The sequence below is a fragment of the Apodemus sylvaticus genome, chromosome 3 (genome assembly GCF_947179515.1).
Source record: "Apodemus sylvaticus chromosome 3, mApoSyl1.1, whole genome shotgun sequence".
Lineage (NCBI taxonomy): Eukaryota > Metazoa > Chordata > Mammalia > Rodentia > Muridae > Apodemus > Apodemus sylvaticus.
In genome coordinates this window covers 154097702-154121378 of record NC_067474.1, presented here as the reverse complement: position 1 = coordinate 154121378, position 23677 = coordinate 154097702, and the positions used below count along the sequence as shown (strand labels likewise).

Here is a 23677-nt window from a genome sequence, read left to right as displayed (position 1 = left end):
ACATGCATGTATGTATATGTGCATATGTGTGTGCACATGTTGTTTGTATGTGTTCATGGGTGTGCATGTGAGTATATGTGTATATGTGTGCGCGCATTCACATGTGTGTATGTGTATGTGCATGTGTGTGTATATGTATGTGTGCATGTGTGGGTATGAATGCGTAGGTCAGAGCACAATCTTTAGAGTCAGTTCTCACTCCTTTCACTGTTTGGATCCTGGGGATCAAACTCAGGTCAGCAGGCGTGTTTGCAAGTTCCTTTATCCACTGAGCCGCCTGGACAGTCCTGGCCCTGTGAGTCTTGTCCCTCATTATATCCTGACACCCAGCAGGGGTGGGGACGTGACCACCGCCCTTCTCAGCCTGAGAAGGCCCAGACGTAGCTGGTAGAGTCAGGGCAGGAAGTGTTCATTGGCTGTCAACTCAGGCTGTCACAGTGTGTATGTGCGTGCATGTATGTATACATGCATGTGTGTACATGCGTGCACATGCATGTATGTATATGTGCACATATATGTATATGTGTTGATCACGTGTGAGGAATGGGGTGTGAGTGCTCTCAGTTTGGAGACATGGGTTTTGCCACTGTGGGTGAGTCACTTAACTTTGCTGAGTTTCTGTTCTGCGATCCCATCACTGCTGGGGGGGGGGCGGGGGCGTTGCTGTCAGAATAGGAGAGGAGGGCAGGTTGCCCCCCAGGGAGGCCTTCTGGATAGTTGTCCTCTGGTCACACCTGGCCTGGGTGGCCATGTCTCCACTCTGGGGTTGTCCCTCCCTCCATGCCTGCTACCCAGGCCAGCGGCTGACCCTTAGAGTCCTCAGCCTCACAGGAGCGTGCTCTCTCAATAACACACACCCATTTGTCTTTTCTCCAGGCCCTCTCACCACAGGTAGGTAGCTCGTGGCTTGGGGATGCAGGCATGTGACTGTGGTTCTGGGCCTGGGCTCCCTGGTGTCACGCCTTGGTGTGGGTTTCCTGCACTGCCTGGCCTGGCTTGGTTTGAGCGTGAGGTTCTACGCTTGTGCTGCCCGGTGCCTGGCTAAGCAAAGGTGCTGGGTGCTGGAGCTGCGCTGCCTCTGGGCTGGGCTGCAGCCGGCTCTCCAGCTCCGGGCTGGGCTGCAGCAGGCTCTCCAGCTCCGGGCTGGGCTGCAGCAGGCTCTCTGCCCTCTCCTTCCGTCCCACAGGGGCCAACTGGAGATCAGCAGCCTGGTGCCTCTGGGGCCCAAGTATGTGGTGAAGTGGAACACGGCTCTGCCTCAGGTGCAGGTGGTAGAGGTGGGGCAGGACGGCGGGGCCTATGACAAGGACAATCTGCTCATCCAGAATGCTGGAGCCAAGAAGGCCACCACTGCAGGGCAAGCCCAGAGTGAGTACTGCTGCCTGCTGCCTGTCACCTTCGAGCTATGGAATCAGAGCCAGGGACCACAGGCGCGCGCGCATGTGTGTGTGTGTGTGTGTTGGGGGGAGGTGCTAGAGATTCTGCTCTTGTGCCTCGGTGCACATCTGTGGCTTCCCTTGCACACGCTCACGTCCCTGTGGCCTCGTGGCTGCCACACACCCTGCACACACACCCTCATATACATACAACTCACACAGCGACACAGGCCACGTGTGACTTGGCTATTAATTTCCCTCTTGGGACTCTTGGACACATATTTGTATCTAGCATGCCTCCTGGTACATGGAGGAACTTGGGGTGCTTGGGGTACCTTATCCCCTGACCTACAGGGGTGCTAGAGAACTCAGGTCTGTCTGTCTGTCTCTTCCTGGGTCCCCGTCTCCCCATTCTGACCCAACCTCTTGTTCCCCTACCTGTCTGTCTGTCTCCATCTTCCCTAGAACTGGCCCTCCCAAGTGTGGTGTATGTATGTTGTAGGCTACAACCCCCACCCCCATGGTCTGATGCTTTTGGGGTACAGGCCTGTCTAGGGGATATTCTGCCTGCCTCCTCTTTCCCTCCCAGCCTTTGTTGCGTCTCCTTGGCCTCCTGGGGTCCTGGCCCTGGGGAGTGTACCCCTGTCAGCTGCAGGGTCTTCCCCAGTCTGTGCCCTTCCTTGTTGTTTGAGTCAAGGGTACCCTTCCTCACCGTCTCCAAGCAGATCTCTATGATGACCTGAGCCTGGACCGGAGCCCCGTCCTGGGCTCTGTTGGCCCCAGGCTGAGTTTTCTGCTTGTTACTTTTCTCATTGCTGTGATGAAATGTCTAAAAGAAGCAAGCTGAAGAAGGAAACCTCATTCTGGGGTACATTCCTCATGGGGAGGTCGCCACGGGAGGCGTGAGAGGTAGTCCAGGGCCCACGTTCCTCCCGAGGGGATCTTTCCACTTCAGTTCCCACTAATCTGACAGCTCCTCACAGCGCTCCGAAGTGTGTCTCCTAGACGATTCCAGATCCCGTTGACTTGACAGTATTAACAAAAATGGCTGCCGGTTGGCCTCCCAGAACCTTCCTTTCAGCCAGGGCCTGGTGCCCAGAGATACTAAACCGCAGGCCCGGCAGGCAGAACAGAGAGCTGCACACTGCACCTGCCTCGAGCAAAGGGAGCTCCGGTTTCACTTCCTCTCCTCACACCGCTCTGCCCACAGCCCTGCCTGGGTGCTCGCCTCACTGGGCCCCGAAACTCTGGAAATTTTGAGGCATGATTGCGACAGCTGTTCTGCCCTCTGAGGCAGTACCACCATGTCCCCTTCCAGATCCGCATGAGGCGAGAGAGGGGCGGTCCCCAGTCCATTGGTCCCTCTTGGGTCCCTTCAGCCTAACTCCACTCCCAAACTGTTGCTCTGGGGACCCCTATGTCCCTGACTCTGTCCCTCTGCAACCTTGAAAGGTGAGAGGCTCTGCAGATCCCTGGTTGGCCTTAGATTATCTTTTTATCATATTGTTATGCAAATAAGGACGCAGAGAACCCTCCCTGCCATGAACACATACGCTTGTAGGCCTTGAACGAGAGTAAAATCCAAACAAAATACAAACTAGATAAAAACAACACTTTAGGACAATAAATAATATTCCTGTCACAGTATACAGTGTTGGTGTATTGTGACAGCTGATGTCTTGTTTCATTGAACCTGAGCTGCTCACATTATAGACACAGCTGGCTTTCCCGTGAGTGGGTCCCCCCAAATCCTACAGGGTGTCTTACGTGGAGACCCATTTCCCCACCAGCGTCCGTTCTTTGAGCACTTTCTGTCAGTGGGTGCATCCTGGGTTCCTTTCCCGTTGATCAGCTCCACTCAACTCCCACATTCTCAAAACCTCTGACCCCACGCAGAAGAATGTGGCATTAAAGTCACGCCGTCTAGGGTGCGTGGGATGCGCAGTACCTGTTTTTTTTAGCTGTTCACAGTGAAAATCCAGACAGAGGCTTCAGGTCCCTTAGGCAGCCTGAGAAACAATGGCCCAGTGGGCACCACCCTGTTCCCAAGATGGCATCCAAGGACTTCTTTATGCCATCTTGCCTGTCTCCTCCCCCCCCATTTGTATCAACCTCTGAGTTCTAGACCCGCCCACTCACCACCACCTGCCTGTCACCTTGGCCTGGAACCCTTCCTCCCCCTCCCAAGCATTTTCTACCTTCTGGTTAATTCAGTCCTCTCCCTCACCCCTCACCCCCCTGTCACCCTCTGGGTCCTAAATCCCATAAGAGCCAGGACCCTGCATATCAGGTCCGCCACATCACTGGACAGTGTGCTGTTCGAAGGCCGCTAGGAGCCTCCTCGCCTCTGCACAATCTCTTCTCCGGCTTGTCCATACCCATCATGTGTGGCCTGTTGAAGGCTCCTCAGTTCTCCAAGCCGTGGTTGATTGAGTCTTATGGTCCTTGCGAGCCTCCGTACAGACCGTGGCACCATCCCAGTGTGTGACACCGTCCTTCTGCTGGGACTTCCGTCAGCATTTCCATTGGGTCATCTCTGTGGACATGGCTGACTTCTCCCTATTAGCGTCCCCATGACACCGTCCCCAGCCCCAAGGCCGATCCCTGTGTCTTCTCTCCCAGACAAGGTGTACCTGGGCCCGCCACGCCTCTTCCAGGAGCTGCAGGACCTGCAGAAGGACCTAGCGGTGGTGGAGCAGATCACCCTGCTCATCAGCACCTTGCATGGCACCTACCAGGTGGGTGTGGCTCAGGGGCGGTGAGGGAGCGGTCCCGCTGGTGTCCCTGTGTGCTCTGGCTCTGGGCATGGAGCTGTAGTAAAGGCTGGGAACGCTTGACCCTCTCAGAAAGCCCTGCATATGTCTGCTGTCTTAGGGTGTCACTGCTGTGAGCAGACACGGTGACCAAGGCAGCAATTAATTGGGGCTGGCTTACAGGGTCAGAGGTTCCGTCCATTGTCATCGAGGTGGGAGCATGGCAGCATCCAGGCAGGCATGGGGCAGGAGGAGCTGAGAGTTCTACGTCTTCATCCAAAGGCTGCTAGGACAAGACTGACTTCCAGGCAGCTAGGGTGACAGTCTGTTTTGTTTTGTTTTGTTTTTCAAGACAGGGTTTCTCTGTGTAGCCCTGGCTGTTCTGGAACTCACTCTGTAGACCAGGCTGGCCTCGAACTCAGAAATCCCCACCTGCCTCTGCCTCCCAGAGTGCTGGGATTACAGGCATACGCCGCCACCACCACCACCACCACCACCACCACCACCACCACCACCACCACCACCACCAGGCTAGGATGAGGGTCTTAAACCCATTCCCACAGTGACACACCTACTCCAATAAGGCCACACCCCTGGCCCAAGCAAATACAAACCATCGCGTCTGGCTTTGTGCACTGGTTGGAGGTCTTACAGTTCCTCCCTGGCCTCTGCCTCAGGCTTCAGGTCCTCCTCACAGGTGTTGCTCTGAGAGGAGGCAGCAACAGGGTGGGCTCTCTCCGCTAGGCCTGGGAAGCCCTATGCATAGATGGGCTTGTGTCCCGTGTGGCTAAATGCACTGCCGTGTCGAAGGCTTTATCCCATGTGCCCCGGTGTTAGCCAGGAGGCTGTGGTGACCCCCTTCTCTCCCCAATGCTAGAATCTGAACATGACTGTGGCCCAAGACTGGTGCCTGGCCCTCCAGAGGCTGATGCGAGTGAAGGAGGAGGAGATCCACTCGGCCAACAAGTGCCGCCTCAGGCTCCTGCTGCCCGGCAAGCCCGACAAGTGAGGGCGCATGGGGGGGAGGGGCTGCCGCCAGGGGTGTGTGTGTGTGAGAAAGAGAGAGAGAGAGAGAGAGAGAGAGAGAGAGATGAGAGAGAGAGAGAGAGAGAGGTGGAGGGGGAGAGAGAGAGGGAGAGAGAAAGAGCCTGGATCCCCCTGCTGTGATAAGAGACAGTGCACACCCACTATGGCCCGTGCCCAGGGTATCACCTAGCACATAGTAGGTGCTTAGGAATGAGTGTGTGAACGAGGGAACATCTGGCTGGCATCCTGGGTTAGCTTGGTTTTCGTTGGCAGACTCACCTCATCTACTCTGTCAGACCCTCTTTCCTCACCTCAGCTCTTCCTAGACCCAGCCACCCCTTTCAGGTCCCCCATCCCCCGGGATTCACCACAGGAGCTGTGGGACCCTCTCTGTGTGGAGAAGTGGTCTTGAGGCAGTGCATGGCCAGCCCAGCAGGCAGGCAGACTAACAGGGAAAGGCCCTCTCACAGCCTGCTCCGTAGGCCTTGCCTGAGTACAAACAAGGAAGTGAGGATAGGGGGCAGGGGGCAGGGTCGGGACCCCTTTCTCCCTCCCATCCTCCCTCCTTCCTGCCCTCCCTCCTGTATTCCTTCGCATCCTTCCTGTTTTCCTTACTGCCCGTGCGTCCACTCGCAGTCATCTCCTGAGTGAGTGCCCACTAGTCGCTGCGGGAGAGACAGTATGGAGTCCTTTCCTCTGCTCTGCTGGCAGCTGGTGGCGCCAGGGTCTGAGCTGGGCATGAAGCCAGGGGTGTCGGGGGCTGGGACTGGGCTGCCAAGAATGGCTTAGCTTCTCCGGCCCAGTGTCCCCTGCCCATCGCAGAGGGCGGAGGGCGGTCTCCCCAAGGGGGTGGAGTTGGCCAGACCACAGGCCCCGTCCAAGCCCCCTCTGTGGAGCTGGGCCGCCATGCCAGGCACTCACGGGGCCCGCCTCGTCTCCATCCACAGGTCTGGCCGGCCCATCAGCTTCATGGTGGTCTTCATTACCCCAAACCCCCTGAGCAAGATTTCCTGGGTCAACAGACTACACTTGGCAAAGATCGGACTCAGTGAGTACAGGCTGGGGGCGGAGCCAGGGCGGGGTAGGGAGAGAGGCGGGGTAGGGAGGGGGGGCTGGTAGGAGCTCGAGGTGGTCAGTGAGCAGGGCGTGTCTCTCTCTCCATCCCTAAGCCTTGGCTTTCTTGTTTCCGAGTTATTGGGATTTGACACAGGTGAATTAGCTGCCCGGGGCAGGTGATTCCTGCCTGCCTACTAACCAGCTATGGGAGCACACGCTGGTGGTTACCTCATCACCGCTGACATATATCTCAGCACAGCAAAATAAATAAGTATCAGGCTGGATGCTTGCAAAATCCCACATACATCTTTGTTCATAAGCTCCCTGAGGTAGGTTCGTTGAGAACTTAAAAAAAAAAAATCATTGTGGTCTCTGGCCCAGAGAGGTGCAGTAACTTTTATGAAATCACACAGCAGGAAGGGTTAGATGTAGGACTCAGACACTGGGCAACCATGCTTTCAGGGCCTGGGCCACCTCACTTGCCTCTGTCCCAACCCCACCATATTACCAGTAATTTTTGCAGTAATTTTATCTGTTTGTTGTATGGCTAGTGTCCTGAACAGTCAGGACTCTATGGGAGGGGCATAGCTGATATTGGGAGCATATCAGCTTGTTTACCTTGACTGTGTATGTGATCTTTTTATAGATGAGTTGCTTTTTTAATTTTTATTTTATATATGGGTGTTTGGTCTGCACGTGAATCTGCTCCACACGCATGCAGTGCCGTCAAAGGCCAGAAGAGGGCAGCAGATCTCCTGGAACTGGAGTTACAGATGGTTGTGAGCCACCATGTGGGTGCTGGGAATCGAATGTGGGTCCTCTGGACAAGCAGCTAAAGTTATTTATCTATTTTATGTGTATGAGCACATTGTCAATCTCTTCAGTCACACCAGAAGAGGGCATCAGATCTCATTACAGATGGTTGTGAGCCACCATGTGGTTGCTGGGATTTGAACTCAGGACCTCTGGAAGAGCAGTCAGTGCTCTTAACCACTGAGCTGCCTCCCCAGCTACCCATGTTCGTTTTAGGGCTGACGGCTGAGCTAGGCTGGGTGGCTAGCAAACCCCAAGGGTCTGTCGCTCTGTTCAGTACTGCAATTACACGCATAGGTGACTGTTCCCAGCTTTGGTTGTTCATTTCCCTATGTAGCCCTGACTATCTTGGAACTCACTGTGTAGACCAGGTTGGCCTACACAGGAACTCACGGAGATCCCCCTGCCTCTGCTTCCCCCATCCCCTGGTAATTTTAGGCATAAAGAGCCCTGACAAATTCAGAAGGCTCCCTGTGTTCAAGGAACTTGAATTTGGGATGGGCACACAGTAAGTGGAGTGCTGGACTGTGATGGGGTGGGGCTGGGGCGAAGTGGGGCCGTGCGGCTGTCACTGAGGGTGAGCGCCGTGTCAGGGAGAAGCCATGGTTAGATCTGGGCCGAGTGATCAGAGCGCAGCAGCCACAAGTGTGCAGGTCCTGGGGCAGCAGCAACGGGTGGTTCATAGTGGCCAGAGCAAGGTGTGTGTGTCTGTGTGTGTGTACTCACGAGAGTGTGAGCATGCATTTCTGTGTGTGTGTGTGCATATGTGTGTGCATGCATGTGTGTGTGTGTGTACTCATGAGAGTGTATGCATGCATTTCTCTGTGTGTGTGTGCATATGTGTATGCGTGCATGTGTGTGTGTACTCATGAGAGTGTGTGCATGCATTTCTGTGTGTGTGTGCATATGTGTGTGCATGCATGTGTGTGTGTCTGTGTGTGTACTCAAGAGAGTGTGTGCATGCATTTCTGTGTGTGTGCATATGTGTGTGCATGCATGTGTGTGTGTACTCATGAGAGTGTATGCATGCATTTCTGTGTGTGTGTGCATATGTGTATGCGTGCATGTGTGTGTGTGTACTCATGAGAGTGTGTGCATGCATTTCTGTGTGTGTGTGCATATATGTGTGTATGCATGTGTGTGTGTCTGTGTGTGTACTCAAGAGAGTGTGTGCATGCATTTCTGTGTGTGTGCATGTGTGTGTGTGTGTACTCACGAGAGTGTGTGCATGCATTTCTCTGTGTGTGCATGTGTGTGTGTGTGCTCACGAGAGTGTGTGCATGCATTTCTCTGTGTGTGCATGTGTGTGTGTGTGTGTACTCACGAGAGTGTGTGCATGCATCTCTGTGTGTGTGTGTGTGTACTCACGAGAGTGTGTGCATGCATCTGTGTGTGTGTGTGTGTGTGTGTGTGTGTGTACTCACGAGAGTGTGTGCATGCATCTCTCTGTGTGTGTGTGTGTGTGTGTGTTTGTCTCAGATGGTGGTGGTGTTCTGTAGAGCAGAGGGGAGGCTTGCAGGCAGGCTGTTAGAGGACTTGTTCCGGGTGTGAAGTTATTCATTCACTGGAACATGGGGAGCCTGTGACGTCACAGTGACACACTCTGCTGCTATGCACAGGGCTCCGGGAAGGACGGGGAGGGTGTGTGGCTCTGTAGGAGCTGGGACCAGAGGTGTGTGCTTGGTCAGTGCCCTGGGCCCTGGGAGGCCTCAGAGGGTGGAGAGAAGGCTTTAAGATAAGACTTGGAGATTCTAGCCCTTGGAAAGGCTGAGGTGGTGCCCCTGCTGGGCCTTGGGGGCAGGCACATGCTGCCTTCAAGTGGGCCAATGCTAAAACCCATAGTAAGCCCCTCCCTGCTCCCCTGCCCCCCTGCTCCCCTGCCCCCCTGCCCCCCTGCCCCCTCGTTCCCCTGCCCCCTTGCCCCTGCCCTCCTGCCCTTCCCTCCTGCACCCCTGCTCCTCCCCCTTTGCCCCCTCCTACCCTCTCCCTGTACCTCTGCTCCCCTCCTCCTGCCCTCCCTCCGCCCTGCCCCCTTCCCCATCCCCCGGTCCCCTCCCCCACCCTCCCCTGCCCCCTCCCTCCCTTTCTTCCTTCCTTTTTTGTTTCCTCCTTCCTTCCTCCTCCTCCACAGCTTCCCTTCCCGTCAGGACAGAGCTAGGGCTTCACGCATGCTCGGCCAGGCTTCTGCCTGACTGACACCCTCAGTTCTCCTTTTCCTTCTGTTTTGAGATGGGGATGGAAGGGAGGGAGAGTGGGGGGGTTGGGGGACCCTGGGCTGCATTTACCCTGTCACCCAGGCAGGCTTTGAACGCACCACCCTTCCACATCAGCTCCCCAGGGACCTGGGATCACTGCCGGAGCTCCCAGCTGGGCCGGCGCTGACTGAGCCGGTGGACTGCCTTATCTCCACACAGAGTCACTCCCGAAGCCTTAGTAGGAGAGTTGTTTGAAATTATATCTGAATGCCGGGTCCCCTAGGGCTTGAATAACTTGTTCTTTTCTTTTTTTTAATATTTATATTTATTTATTATATATATTATTCTAAATAATTATTATTCTATATATTTATATTTATTATAAGTACACTGTAGCTGTCTTCAGACACACCAGAAGAAGGTGTCTGGTCCCACTGAGGATGGTTGTGAGCCACCATGTGGTTGCTGGGATTTGAACTCAGGACCTTCGGAAGAGCAGTCGGTGTTCCTGACCACTGAGCCATCTCTCCAGCCAACTTGTTCTTTTCATTTGACTGCTTTTGTTTCTTATCTGCAGTGCCGCGTGTGTGTGTGTGTGTGTTGTGTGCATGTATATATGTACATGTGTGTATATATGTATATGTGCCAATGTGTATACATATGTATGTGTGTATGTGTGTGTATGCGTGTATATGTGTATGTGTGTATATGCACATGTATATGTGTATGCATACATGTGTATGTATGTGCATGTATGTGTGTGTGTGTTGTGTGTATGGGTATGTGTGTGCATGCATGTGTGTACATGTGTGTGTATGTGTATGTGCCTATGTATATGCATATGTATATGTGTGCATACATGTGTATGTATGTATATGTGTGGATATGTGTGTATGTGTGTAGGTATGTATGTGTATGCATATGTGTATTATGTGCACACACATGTGTATATATGTATATATCGTGTATGTGTGTACATGCACATATATGTGTGTTTGTGTTTATATGTGTATGTGCATGTGTGTATATGTATGTGTGTGCATGTGCGTGTGCATGAGCATGTGTGTGTTTGTGTGTGTGTATATGTGTGAGTGTATGTGTGTGTGATATGCAAGGAGCAAGACATGTTAAAGATGTGCCAGTCCTTTATGTATTTCATTTTCTTCTGCATCAGTGAGTTAGGATGGCAATCCTGTGAAGGCAGAGAGAGGAGAGGGACAGGAGGGCTTTGGTCTAGAAGGGGATCCCTACAAACACTGGCATTAATTACCCTGCGGTCCTGGGAAAGGCAGACTTCTTCCTTCCTGAGCCCCAGTTTCCCTATCTGTGGCCAGACTGGCTCTCTAAGGGCCCTGGCTTATTGCAATCGGGTCTCAGGTGCACTGGAAGGTTCAGCAGGTGACTGGGGGGCGGGGCCTTGGACCGTGCGACCCGGAGCCGGAGGACACCGTTGGAACCAGAGGACACTGTTGGAGCCCTAGGCTCGAGGCTTCTAGGGCTTTGTCCTGCACGCTGTTTAGCTTCCAGCTCTGGGGCGGGGGGTGCGGAGATCAGAGAGTAGGGACTATGCAGGTGCTTCAGGCCACAGGGTTCTGATAAGAGTGCAGGGAACTGGGGCGTGGGGCATGGGGCGTGGGAGACAGCCCTGCACCCCGGGAGTTTCAGTCTCCCATGGCAATACAGAGCTGGGCCAGACGCTTCCCACCCATCACAGCTGCCAGCCTCTATACATAGAGGCTTGGTTACCGGTACACACGGAGGGCTCCGGAGAAGGGAGGGAAGGCCGGGGGCTCTCGGAGTTCTGCAACCCACACTCCCTAGTTCTTAAGGCTCTGCTCCCCTGACCCTTCTATCCCCAGGCCCCAGGATCCCCCACTGACAGCTCTCCTGAGGGGGCCTGGGTACGTCAGGCCCTTGTCACACCCATGCTCTCAGGAGCCTCAGAGGCTTCAGGCTGGAGGCTGCACGCAGCCTGGAGGCTGCACGCAGCCTGGAGGCTGCACGCAGCCTGGAGGCTGCACGCAGCCTGGAGGCTGCACGCAGCCTGGAGGCTGCACGCAGCCTGGAGGCTGCACGCAGCCTGGAGGCTGCACGCAGCCTGGGGCTCTCCCTGTGTCTCATCTCAGGTGTAGTCTTCAGCCCTCTGTCTTCACAGCTACTCAGCAGCGATGCCTGGAATTTTAGCTGTGGGAAGCCTCTGACTGTGTCCTAGATCTAAATCTCATTAACTCTGCAAACTTTCCCAGTGCTAGGATCCCCTAAGCCAATGGTTCTCCTGGGGCCTGGGGATGTGAGGGTCAGGGGATGTCTTAGTCAGGGTTTCTATTCCTGCACAAACATCACGATCAAGAAGCAAGTTGGGGAGGAAAGGGTTTATTCAGCTTACACTTCCACACTGCTGTTCATCACTAAAGGAAGTCAGGACTGGAACTCAAGCAGGTCAGGAAGCAGGAGCTGATGCAGAGGCCATGGAGGGATGTTACTTACTGGGGTGCTTCCTCTGCCTTGCAGCCTGCTTTCTTAATAGAATCCAAGACTACCAGCCCAGGGATGGCACCACCCACAATGGGCCTGCCCTCCTTGATCACTAATTGAGAAAATGCCCCACAGCTGGATCTCATGGAGGCACTTCCTCAAGGGAGGCTCCTTTCTCTGCGACAACTCCAAATTGTGTCAAGTTGACACACAAAACCAGCCAGTGCAGGGGAACAGAGTGTTGAGAACTGGGTGTAGTAGAACTCTGAGAGCCCCGACCTTCCCAATACTGTGACTCTTTAACACAGTTAGTTCCTCAGGTTGTGATGCCCCCCAACCATCAAATCATTTTAGTTGCTTCTTCATATTACTATAATTTTACCACTTGTTTTGAATTGTAATGTAAATATCTTGTTTTCGGTTGGTCTTAGGTAACCCCTGTGAGAAGGTCATTCGCTCCCCAAAGGGGTTGAGACCCACAGGTTGAGAGCCACTGCCCTAGCTTTTCCTGGATATGGTGGTCCTCCTCTCTGGGAAGGGGTGCGAGTCTCTACACCCCAGCTGGGAAGCTGTCGCCTTCGGTTGGCTTCCATGGATAGCGTTACACATCTCAGGGTAGTGTGGCTTGTGGAAAGGATGCTTCCAGTGTTGACCAGCTCTGACTGGTAGTGCCTCCCTGCACCAGGACATCTGTGAAGGCCTTTGAAGATGGCCGTGGATCTGGGAATTTGGAGGACAGTGGTCCATGGTGGTGAGGACCTTACCCCTGAGGCTTAGCACACAGCAAGCTAGAGGTGGCTCAGCCTCTCTCCATGGTGTTAAGAGGACGGATGGCGGTCAGAAATGGCCACCATTTCTGCAGGGCCTTGTATATCGTAGACCTCATTTATATTCTAGTCTCCCCAACAACTCCAAATGATTGGAATTAGGTCCCCTGTTCTCTGGACAGACTCGGTGTCACGTGGTGTCTTGAAGGCTGGGGTGGCTGCATCTAGGGTGCTTCTGCCAGGATGGAGGAGATGCTTCCTAGGCTGGGGGTGGGCGAGAGGGAGGGCTTCTATCCCTAGAGCTCTCTCCCGGGTCACACGACCTCTGTTTAGTGTCAGTTGAAATTACCGCTGTGCCTTGGGTACCTGTCCTGAATGTCACCTACCCCAAGTGGGCCCTCCGTGTTCAGTGGCCACAGCCTCCCCATCGGGTCTCAGCCGCCTCTGGTCTTGGGACGATGGCGGTGGCAGATGGGGAGCCACAACTCCACTTTCTTTTAGTGTTCCCAGTTGCACACAAGAAAGGCACCATCTGGAGGGAGAAGGTCAGGTCGTTAAAAATGTATACGATAATGGATTGCCAGGGCCTGATAGACGGCGGGTGTGGCCGGGAAGGGAGGGAGGAGCTGGGGGAGCTGGGGGTTGGGGGCTGTGCGTTCACCTGTCTGGCTGTTAGTGTGTGACCTCCACAGGTCTCCTGCCTGGCACGGAGGAGCTGTTTGGCTGTGAGTGTTCCCTGAGGGTGGGGACAGTATCTTAAATTGGGTTGTGTTTAACTGAGAGGCAGCAGGGCACACAACAGGCCCTGTGACTTACTTTCTTTACCGTAGTTTCCCCGGTTGGAGTAATTTGTTGTGCGCATGCGCAGAAAGTCGTGCTTAGCCTGACGTATCTCATGTGCTGGCCTTTTCTCTTTTCCCTGGGCAAGGTTAGGTTTTATGGGACAGTTTCCAGGGTCCAGAGTGTGAAGGGCCACTTCTGGGCCCCTTAGGCAACGCTGTCACTGCTGAATGCTTCAGGCAGGGACGGGAGCCATCGGGGTCACTGGCAAGCCTTTGTGCATTAAACGGAGCATCCGGTTTCTCCCGGGCGCGGGCGTGTCCCTCCAGTCTCGCTGGCCCACCTGGGCCGTGGTTCATCCTGATACACACCAGCCTTTCTTTTCAGCCTTCCATTAAAGCAAGTCATATTACCTGGGGAATGCTAGATACCAATGCAAAACTGAGTTCCAAGAGAAAGTTTATATTCAGGTTGCCCTTGGTTACTGGCGTGGATCTGTAGTATGGCCGCCACCATGTGAATGGTTGCACAGAAAGCACCCGGAGAGATAGTTTGGCCTTCCTGAACCTCCTGCTTCTGCATCGCATGCACACAGGAATGGAGAAGCCCGCGGAGGAGCAGAGCCAGCCCTGTTCCTTCAGCGATCATGCCTTGTGCCTCGTAAGCTCAGCCGAAGGGAAAACCACATTTAACCCCTAACCTCCTACACAGCACGCCTTAGCTCAGCCGACCTTTAGCATGCCCAGGTCATTTCCATTAGCCCAGGATGGAAGTGTGTGCTTAATCAAGTGTGTATATGCCATGTATATAAATAGCTGGGGTAGACCTCGGCTGTGGGGTGCTTGCCCCTAGCATACCCCAGGTGCCATCTTTAGTAATGCAGACAAACCAAGTACGGATGCGTGCACACGCACATACATGCATGCATGGAAATGCACACACAGGTGGGGCTTGGGAAATGTGACAAGATCCAAAAAGCCAACCTGCAGGAATACCTGGTGTGGTGTGCTGGGTGACCTGGAACTCGCTGTCCAGAATCCTGAGAGATGGCGCCACCTAGTGCCAGGCCAGGGGAAGATCAGCGCTCAGAATCCAAGGCTGGTCTCCGCTTTGCCACCATTGCCAAGTGGGTGGACATGAATTGAGTCGCCCCAACCTGGAGACACTTGCAGTAATGAGGGATGTGACAGCTCTGGCTGGCTGGGACACTGTTGAGAAGGGAGGATGGGATCATGGTTAGGCAAGGCTCTTAGGAGAGGAGCCTGCTGCAGAACAGCTGGGGTAGCCATGGTCCACTTAAAGGGACCTCAAGAGCTGCGTGCTGAAACTGCTGACAGTTTAGGAGCCTGGTGACCAGGGTGTGGCTGGGAGGGAGGGGTGGTCCTTGTGGCTCTTCCAGAGAGTCTGGGCCTTACTCCAGGCAGACCAGGACCCCACTGGTGTTTTCAAACCAGGAGCAGTGAGGTTCTATGGAGGTGTTACGGACTGGCCCTGGAGGCTATGTGGAGGGCCAGGGCCATTCGCGCATCCAAAGGAAGCCTGTTTGCCACCAAGGAGGAGCGTGGGGCTTAGGGACGCTGTTGTCCCAACAGTTGATGACCTCATGACCCCAGAGTTATAGGCACAATGCAGGTTGGCATCTTCGGACAGAGCTAGCATTGCTATGCTGATAGGCCTCTGTGACTGTGCTTTGGGTACTCAAGTGGCCTTGTTGGAGTGTGTCACTGTAGGTGTGGCTTTGTTGGAGTAGGCATGGCCTTACTGGGGTGGGCGTGGCCTTGTTGGAGTGGGCGTGGTTGTGTTGGAGGAGGCTTGGTCTTGTTGGAGTAGGCATAGCTGTGTTGGAGCAGGTGTGTCACTGTGGGCGTGGCCTTGTTAAGTAGGCGTGGTTGTGTTGGAGTAGGCGTGGCCTTGTTGGAGCAGGTGTGTCACTGTGGGCGTGGCCTTGTTGGAGTGGGCGTGGTTGTGTTAGAGTGGGCATGGCCTTGTTCGAATAGGTGTGTCACTGTATATGTAGCCCTGTTGGAGTAGGTGAGGCCTTGTGTTCCTGCAGGTTTAGTGTGACGACCTTGGTTATAGGAGCATAGCAGCCCCAGGTCCCCATGTGGGTGCCGCCTCATGCCACAGTCAGGACTTAGTTTTGCTTTCCAATCCCTGCGTCTCAGTGTCACCTATATGGTGATGAGAACTTTATCCACATTTTATTACTGTAAATGCTGGCCAGGTGTTTTGTTTTTGGTTTTGTTTTTTGTTTTTGGATTGTAGCTTGGGGGCTACACTCCACCAAGGAAGGGAAGGAAGGTGTAGAGGCAGGGCCTTGGCTTCCGGGGCCTAGGGGATGGTGCCACCCACATTCAGGGTGGGTCTTCCCTCCTCAGTTAACCCAGGCTAGAAACTCCCTCACAGATGTGCCCAGAGGTTTGTCTCCATGGTGAGTCTAGAGACTGTTGGGTTGCAATCAGTGTTAACCATCACACCTTGGTTCTTCCTGATACAGGTACACACATACACACACACACACACACACACATGCACATACACATGCACACACACACATACATACATACATGCACACACACAACACACAAACAGGTCTCACTTGGTCCAGTCCAGGCCTGGAACTCACTGTGGAGCTGAGGGTGACTTTGAACTGTCGATGTTCCTACCTCCACCTCTGAGGGCTGGACTGTGGGTGTGTGTATCACACCTGATTCATTTCACACTGGGGATAGAACCCAGGAACTCTTGCACGCTAGACAAACGCTCCACAGATGGAACCACGTGTCTAGCCTTATAATCTCATCCCTGACCCTGCTCAGGGCTAGACTGGATGGCCATTGAGATCTGTCTGTCTTTACCTGCTGTCACCTGGGTTACAGGTACTCACTGTCACAGCATTCACACGGGTGCTGAGGATTTGAACTCAGGTCCTTATGCTTGCACAGCAGGTATCTCCCCAGCCCAGTCACCCTTTCATTGGCAAAGGAATTGCGGCTCAGGGGGTTGGAGTGTCTGCCCAGGTCGATCCTTGATAGGGTCAGGCTGGGACTCCGCCCTCAGGTTTCCCAGATCCCTGCCCGTGGTCCACAGACTGTGGTTCATAGCCTGATGCTCAGCTTCATCTGGACCAGCTGGCCTGTGGGGAGGGGGACTGATGAGAGCAGTGATGTCACCATGGGAGCTGGCCTGCTGGGGTAGTCTAGGTGGTGGCCCTCAGGGCTGAGGGCGGGTCACCGTTGTTGGGGCTCACACCCTGACAGTTTCGTATACCCACTTCCTCTCACTGCAGGAGAGGAGAACCAACCAGGATGGCTGTGTCCCGATGAAGACAAGAAAAGCAAAGCCCCGTTCTGGTGTCCCATCCTGGCCTGCTGCGTCCCCGCCTTCTCCTCCCGGGCCCTCAGCCTGCAGGTGAGTGAACCCTGCCCTGCCTAGCCTGGCAGAGCCAGTGTCTAGGTAGCGTTGCAGCTGGGACTGGCAAACCCAACGTCTCAGTCCAGCTTATCCACCCCAGGGGACCAGGCCGTTTGTTCTTGTTCTGTGAGCTACCTTTCCCACTGGAAGAACGAGGTCTGCGTGAATGACCAGCTGTGGGTCACGGGGTGGAAAATTCCATTATTTTGTGATAGTGTAGCCACCTCATCTGTTGAAGGCTTGACTCTGGACTGTGCCCGAGATGACGCACGCCATCAGGCCAGGGCTGGCTTTGGTGGCACTGGTCCTCATGCTGGGATGCTCTGTGACGTTCACACCCTCACTGGCCCACTGCGTTCTTCTCGTGTTAGCTGCGCTTCTCGTAATAGCGCTTAGAACAGCATTTCACAGGAGATGTGAGCCCAGCTGGGTCTTCCAAAATGGTGGCCAGTGAGGGGTCGGTCTAACCTGATGACAGTCTCCCTGGAGTTAACCACCAGGAAGCTCGCCCCCACGGCCGTCACTTGTCCCTTGGCGGGGGGGGGGGGGGGAGAGAGAGAGAGGGAGAGCGAGCGAGCGTGGGACCCAGCACAGATAAATGGTCGCAGGAACCGAGCGAGTGGGCTGGGCTGTAGATGGGGGTGGGGGAGGGGGAGGGGGGCTTTCAGACCTGAGAGAGCGCCCTGGCGATATAAGTTCGTCGTTCATTCCCTCATTCATCTGTCCGTTCACGGGCATCCCTGAGCACCTACCCTGTACTAGAACTGGGAGTGCAGTGGTGACCGGGGCGTACGAGGCTCCCGCCTCATGCGGCCTTTAGTCGAGTGGACAAAGTCATGCAGGGCCTCAGCACACAGAAGAGGATCGAAGAGAACATAAAGAAGAGACACAGAAGGCATGGGAATAAGGGCTGCATGGTTAGCAAGTTCAGGAGGCCCCGTGAGGAGGTGGCATCAAACAGAGATCCACAGAGCAGGAAGGACGCAGACCCCAGAGGGCCCTGGGACCCACGTTCTAAGCGGTCAAAGCAATACGGAGCAGACAAGTGAAAGGGGTGGGCAGGAAGTAGAACTGAGCTTGGCTTAGCTGTCTCTTAAAGGAGCCATCTCCTAGTCCTGTTATGGTGCCTGTTAAATTTCAGGGTGAGTTCTGGACAGGGGACATTGAGACTATTGCTCTGGGTGACGAGGCTAGCCCCTGGGTGAGGGAGACTGTGATAGCCTTGTAACGTTTCATTCCCAGAGCCAAGGCAGGCAGTGGTGTCTCTAGATCTTGATTTGAATCCGTGGAGGGAGGATCTGTGGATAGAAGAAGAGGCTTGGAGCCCAGTGCAGGGAGGGCTGTCAGAGGCTGGGTCAGGGAAAAGCTAGAAAGGCTATTGCTTCTGCTGCCGATCGAGCCTCCCCCAGAGTCTCCAATCAGGATAAAGGATAAAGCCACAGAATACCTAAAGTTTATCTAATTCCTTTTTGAATTTGTTCACTTTTATTTTCTGTGTATGGGCATTTTGCTGGCACGCTATGTCTGTGTACTGCATGCATGCAGTACCCATAGAGACCAGAAGAGGACGTCAGATTCCCCCTGGAACTGGAGTTAGTTACAGATGGTTGTGAGCTGCCTTGTGGGTGCTGGGAACCGAACCCAGTTCCTGGGCAAGAGCTGTCAGTGTTCTTAACCCATCTGCTGAGCCTTTGCTCCAGTCTCCTCTGTAATAGTTAAAAGAACAGTTATCCTGCTGTATGGGGCAGAATGTGCCTTTCTAAAGGGAAATAATGAAGGAGAAGGAGTTGCCTGTGGGCCTCGGAATGGAAGCCAGTATCCACGGAGAGGAGATTGTCTCGGAGGTGTTACTTAGCCAAGGGTGGCCCTGGGGTGTGGCCTCTGCAGTGGGGCGCAGGTAAACAGTTCACACCCAAGTGAGCCCCACATCGGGTTCCTGGGGGACCTGCCAGAGCCCATCTTGCTGTCTTGCTGTCTTTCCTGGGCTGCTCTAGCCCCGCCCTGCCGGCCTCCTACCTAGCCCCGCCCTGCCCACCTCCTACCTAGCCCAGCCCCGCCCTGCCCGCCTCCTACCTAGCCCAGACAGCTGTGCCCCATCCAGTGCCCAGCTGGCAGCCGGATGAATTAGAGCGGAGACTGCCAGCCTTGTCCAATTACTGAGGGAACAGATGTGCGTGCGGGCGGCTGCCCAGACTTCGCTCCCACTCACTCGGGCTCTCAGGTGGCCGCCACAGGAGCGGGCAGACAGCCCGTTCCTTCCCGAGGAGGCTGGAGTTGGGCTAGGGAGATGCTGGCCACGCCCCTTCCAGCCAGCTCGTTCCTTCCTCGGCCCCGCCCCTTTCCTGGGCCGGCGAGACCTTGGCGTTTAACTCCTCCGGTGATGTGTGTGTTGAGTTCTGTTCTTGCTGGCGGCTGAGGAGTAATGCTCTCCTCGGGGCGGACAGCAGTGTCCATACTGGGCGGCGCCAGTCCTCTGTCTCCGAGGACTTGGCCATTGGAGAGTGTAAAGGGGCAAAGACCTGGAGCCTCCCTGCCAGAGTCGTTTCCCAGCCTGGAATGCCTGTTGTGTGATTCTAGGTAGCTGTTGCAGCTCATGGTGTAAAGTCATGTCTTTAGCATGGGGCCAGGACGGAGAGACAACTGAGTCCCCTGACTGGACCACAGTGAGGATTTAATGATATGGTTAAAGGTTCTGGAGAGATGGCCTAGTGGTAAATGCATACCACGCAAACAAGAATTCAGTCCCTGCACTCATATAAGAAGAGATGGGTGTGTACTGTGGGCCTGTAGCAATCCCAGTGTTGGGGGAAGAGACAGGTGGGGCTCCAGGCTCAGGGAGAGACCCTGTCTCCAAAAAAGGAAGACACCCAGTGTTGACCTCTGACCTTCAAACGCATGTGTGTGCACATGTGTGGTTATGTCCGATGCACTCAGGGTTCGAGGAACAGAGGTGAACGTCTCAGCGGGTCTCCTGGGAGGTCCCAAAGGCTGGATCACGGGCGAGTCTGAGGGTTCTTTTGGGCTCTTGACTCCACTCCAAAGTAGGGGGCCTGTCCCTGGCAGGCAGTGGGAGGACACGGGAGGACATCCACAAACCAGGCTTGTCTGAAGGCGTGCCTGGCCGCAGGTTCGGGACAGTGGAGTGTGCCCGTTTTGAGATGCCTTAATTTTTAAAAATTACATTATTTATTTGTGTGTATGTGTGTGTGTGTGTGGCTTTCCATGGTGCACATTTGGGTATCCATTTTATCCTCCCCCATGTAGGTTTGGGGCATCGAACTCAGGTCCTTGGGCTTGGTGGCAAACCCCTTTCCCTGCTAAGCCATCTCTCAGACCCTCTGAGATGCTTGAGGTGTAAATGCCTTGTGGCACTGGGGTTGTGGCCTGGCCCCACGGAGGGCATACAGCCAGATGGCATAGTCCTCAGCTTCCCGGGTCGGGAGCCTCTGTTCCGATGGCCACCAGCCTTCGTGAGCCAGAACTGGTAACAGTTTGTTTTCTGTGGCCATGACAAACTATTCGAGGTTTGATGCTGTAAAAAGAAAAGAGGTTTAATTGGCTCACTGTTTTGGAAGCTGGGCATCTAAAGTTCAGACAGCCCCAATCCTTTCCCTGGTAAGGTCTCAGCTGCCTTATGACAGGAGTCATCACGTGTGGAGACCAGTATTTGGTGCGACCAGAAGCCGGGGGTCAGGCTGGTTCACTTGGTAACAGCTCACTCTCAAGGGAATGAACTGGGGTCCCATGGAAACTACATCCATCTCTTCCTGGGGTGATACACCCAGAACTAATCACCTCCCTCTATGCCCTGCCTCTTAAAGGTCTTGCCCCTTTACCCTGCTACCCTGGGTACCCTAGCACTCAGGCCCCTGGAGAGCACATTCCAACTGAATCCGCTGACCTGCTGGCTGTGTAGTCACCCAGCTGTGGTTCATGTAAAGTGCTGAAGGATTCTGTGCAGGCCTTGAGGGCCTCCGGGTGCTAGGTGCCAGGCATCCAGGCCTGTGCCATGCTGTCTTCTTCAGGCCCCAAGACCATCCCAGCCGGGTGTCAGGTCGCCTAGATACAGGAAGTTCATGTGTAAATGGAGTGGGAGCCCAGGCTAGCTCCATGCGAAGGCTGCCCCCTTTTCCAGCTCCTACCCCGCCTCTCTCCTGCGTACGCCTGGCTTCCTGGAAGTCGGCTTTCTGTCGCAAGCAAGCCTGAGATGCGGACACTTGTCCCTTAAGGAAGCCTGTGGTTGTCACCACTGTCTCAGACCCATTTCTGCCACTCAGAATGACGGAGGCGATGCCAGAGTCTGGACTGTGACGGCACCGTGAGCCAACAGACACGGACACAGAAGTTCTGGCGGCTTCGCGCTCAGTGTGTGGGCCCTGGATCCCCACCTGGGAAAAAGTGGGACACTGTAGCGCTGAGGCCGCCAGCCTGGGACTTCCAGGTAGTGAGCAAACCAAGGGAGTTCTAGTCCTGCCTCCGCCCTAAACACGCTGTGTGAGCTCAAGCCATGCCTGTCCCCTCTCTGAGCTTCGGTCTGACTGCCACAGGAGGAGGGTGTCTGACAGGGTGTGTGACATAACCTCTGGCCCTCTTGCTTGGGATGGTTAGGAATGTCCCAGCAGAGTGGGACTGGCAGGCTCATCACCAGCAGAGGGCAGCACCTGCCTGGGAAAAGTCTGCCTGCCCAGTGGCCGTCTGCGTCCCTTGACACAGCACCTTCCAGCCTGGCCCACCACCCTCTCTGTGCTGTCTGGGGAGCCAGGCTTTCTGGATCAGGTGTGGGAAACAAGGCTCTAAGAGGCCGCCCAGCAGGAGGGAACATGAGCAGTCGGCAGCGCTTGGTGATAGGTGACTGCCAACCAAATCTGGCTTCCTGTGCTAGCTGCCCAAGGCTGTCCCAGCAGGTCATCCTGACAGATACTGAGGAAGAGCTCCCTCATCTCAAATTCTACTTCCCCACAGCTTTCTGGAGCCATGCAGGAGGCCCCTGGGGGTGCCAAGCGCTCACCCCCTCTGTGACCTACTGTGGACTCTGTCTTCTTCATCTACAAAATAAATGGCTTGGATTCGGGCCGGGTAGGGAGAGGGGCTTAGGGGCACTCAACGAGCCTTACCTAGAAGCTGTTGGGTTCCAGAGCATCCGCCAGGCCCTTTCTGGACAGAAGGTTCTAGAAGGGCGACGATCCACTGTGTAGCACCGGGAGCTGCGTGTGCCCTGTGTCATTTTCTTTGCCCCGAGCCTCAGGGTTCTCGTTTGGGGGCTGATGGGCTCAGGAGCCTGTCACATGTTGGTTAACCTCACCGATGAACCCAACTCTGTCTCCACAGCTCGGGGGTCTGGTCCACAGTCCCGTGAACTCTCCCCTGCTGGGCTTCTCGGCTGTCAGCACTTCCCTTCCACAGGGCTACCTTTGGGTAAGTAGTGCCCTCTGGCCAGCTGGGGGTGGCGGTGATGGTGGTGGTGGCAGTGATGGTGGTGATGGTGGTGGTGGTGGTCTGTCCTCAGGATGGGAACAGAGAAGGTGACAGCCAGGAAGGATTCTGAGAAAGCTAGCAGCCCTATCAAAGGCGTCCTAGGAACCTTGAGGCTCAGAGCCTCATCCACTGTAACGGAGCTCAGGGAGAGTGGGGCTTTTGCAAAGACCTCCAGGAGATAGAGGAGTGGAAGCCGAGGTGAGGCCTGGATTTCAGAGGCTGGGGTCCTAGAAGACCTGGGTCCCAGGAGGCTAGGGTCCCAGGAGGCCCAGGACACAGGAGGCTAGGGTCACATGAGGCTTGGGACATAGGAATCCAAGGTCACAGGAGGCCTGGGTCACAGGAGGTCAGGGTCCCAGGAGACCAAGGTCCCAGGATGCTTGAGTCACAGGAGACTGAAATCACAGAAGGCTGGGGTCACAGGAGGCCAGGGTCACAGAAGGCTGGGGTCCCAGGAGGCTGAGGTCCCAGGAGGCTGGGGTCACAGGAGGCTGGGGTCACAGAAGGCTGGGGTCCCAGGAGGCCAGGGTCCCAGGAGGCCTGGGTCACAGGAGGCCAGGGTCCCAGGAGGCCGGGGTCCCAGGAGGCTGGGGTCACAGAAGGCTGGGGTCCCAGGAGGCCAGGGTCCCAGGAGGCCTGGGTCCCAGGAGGCCGGGGTCCCTGGCCTCCCCCAGGGCTCAGGCATCAGCGCTAATTCTCATCCTATGTGGGGCTTTCATCCACTTCGCTGTTTTTGAGGTTCTCAGCAAAGCCCCGACTTTGGGCCCTGAGTTCCTCCGCTTGCTGCGTGTGTCCTCTTGTCCGTCCAAGGTTTTGGCTTCAGAGTCCCTGGCCGTGCCCCAGTACACACTCCTTCCTGTCTGTGCATTTGTGCCTTGGCCTAACCTCAGACCGTAGCACAATATTGATTGTTTTGCCTCACTGTTTCCCAGTTATCATCTAGTACATTGTATATCTATTCATCTATGCATTCCTCTCCTTCCTTGTCCATTCTTCATCTGATCATCCGTCATCCATCATCCATCCATCCATCCATCCATTATCCATCCATCATTCATCCATCCATCATCCATCCATCATCCATCCATCATCTATCCATCCATCTATCCATCCATCCATCACCCATCCATCATCCATCCATCCATCCATCCATCCATCCATCCATCATCCATCCATCATCCATCCATCCATTCATCCATCTGTCATTCATCCATCCATCCATCCATCTGTCATTCATCCATCATCCATCCTTTCATCATCCATCATCCATCCATCCATCATCCATCCATCTATCCATCTATCTATCCATCTATCTATCCATCCATCATCCATCCATCATCCATCCATCTATCCATCTATCTATCCATCCATCTATCCATCTATCTATCCATCATCCATCCATCTATCCATCTATCTATCCATCTATCTATCCATCCATCATCCATCCATCATCCATCCATCTATCCATCTATCTATCCATCCATCATCCATCCATCTATCCATCTATCTATCCATCCATCATCCATCCATCTGTTATTCATCCATCA

At 54.7% G+C, this 23677-nt stretch overlaps 1 protein-coding gene across 3 annotated transcripts in view; it reads left to right on the top strand.

Moving 5' to 3' along the window:
- The window catches only part of Arhgef10l (Rho guanine nucleotide exchange factor 10 like), a 143384-nt gene that overhangs the window by 84908 nt on the left and 34799 nt on the right, over positions 1-23677 (top strand). For all 3 annotated transcript variants that reach the window (XM_052177902.1, XM_052177903.1, XM_052177904.1), the window contains 6 exons: positions 1187-1368; positions 3999-4114; positions 5007-5134; positions 6103-6203; positions 16531-16652; positions 21984-22070. In XM_052177902.1, coding sequence (XP_052033862.1) covers positions 1187-1368; positions 3999-4114; positions 5007-5134; positions 6103-6203; positions 16531-16652; positions 21984-22070 — 736 coding nt within the window. The remainder of the gene's footprint in view (positions 1-1186; positions 1369-3998; positions 4115-5006; positions 5135-6102; positions 6204-16530; positions 16653-21983; positions 22071-23677) is intronic.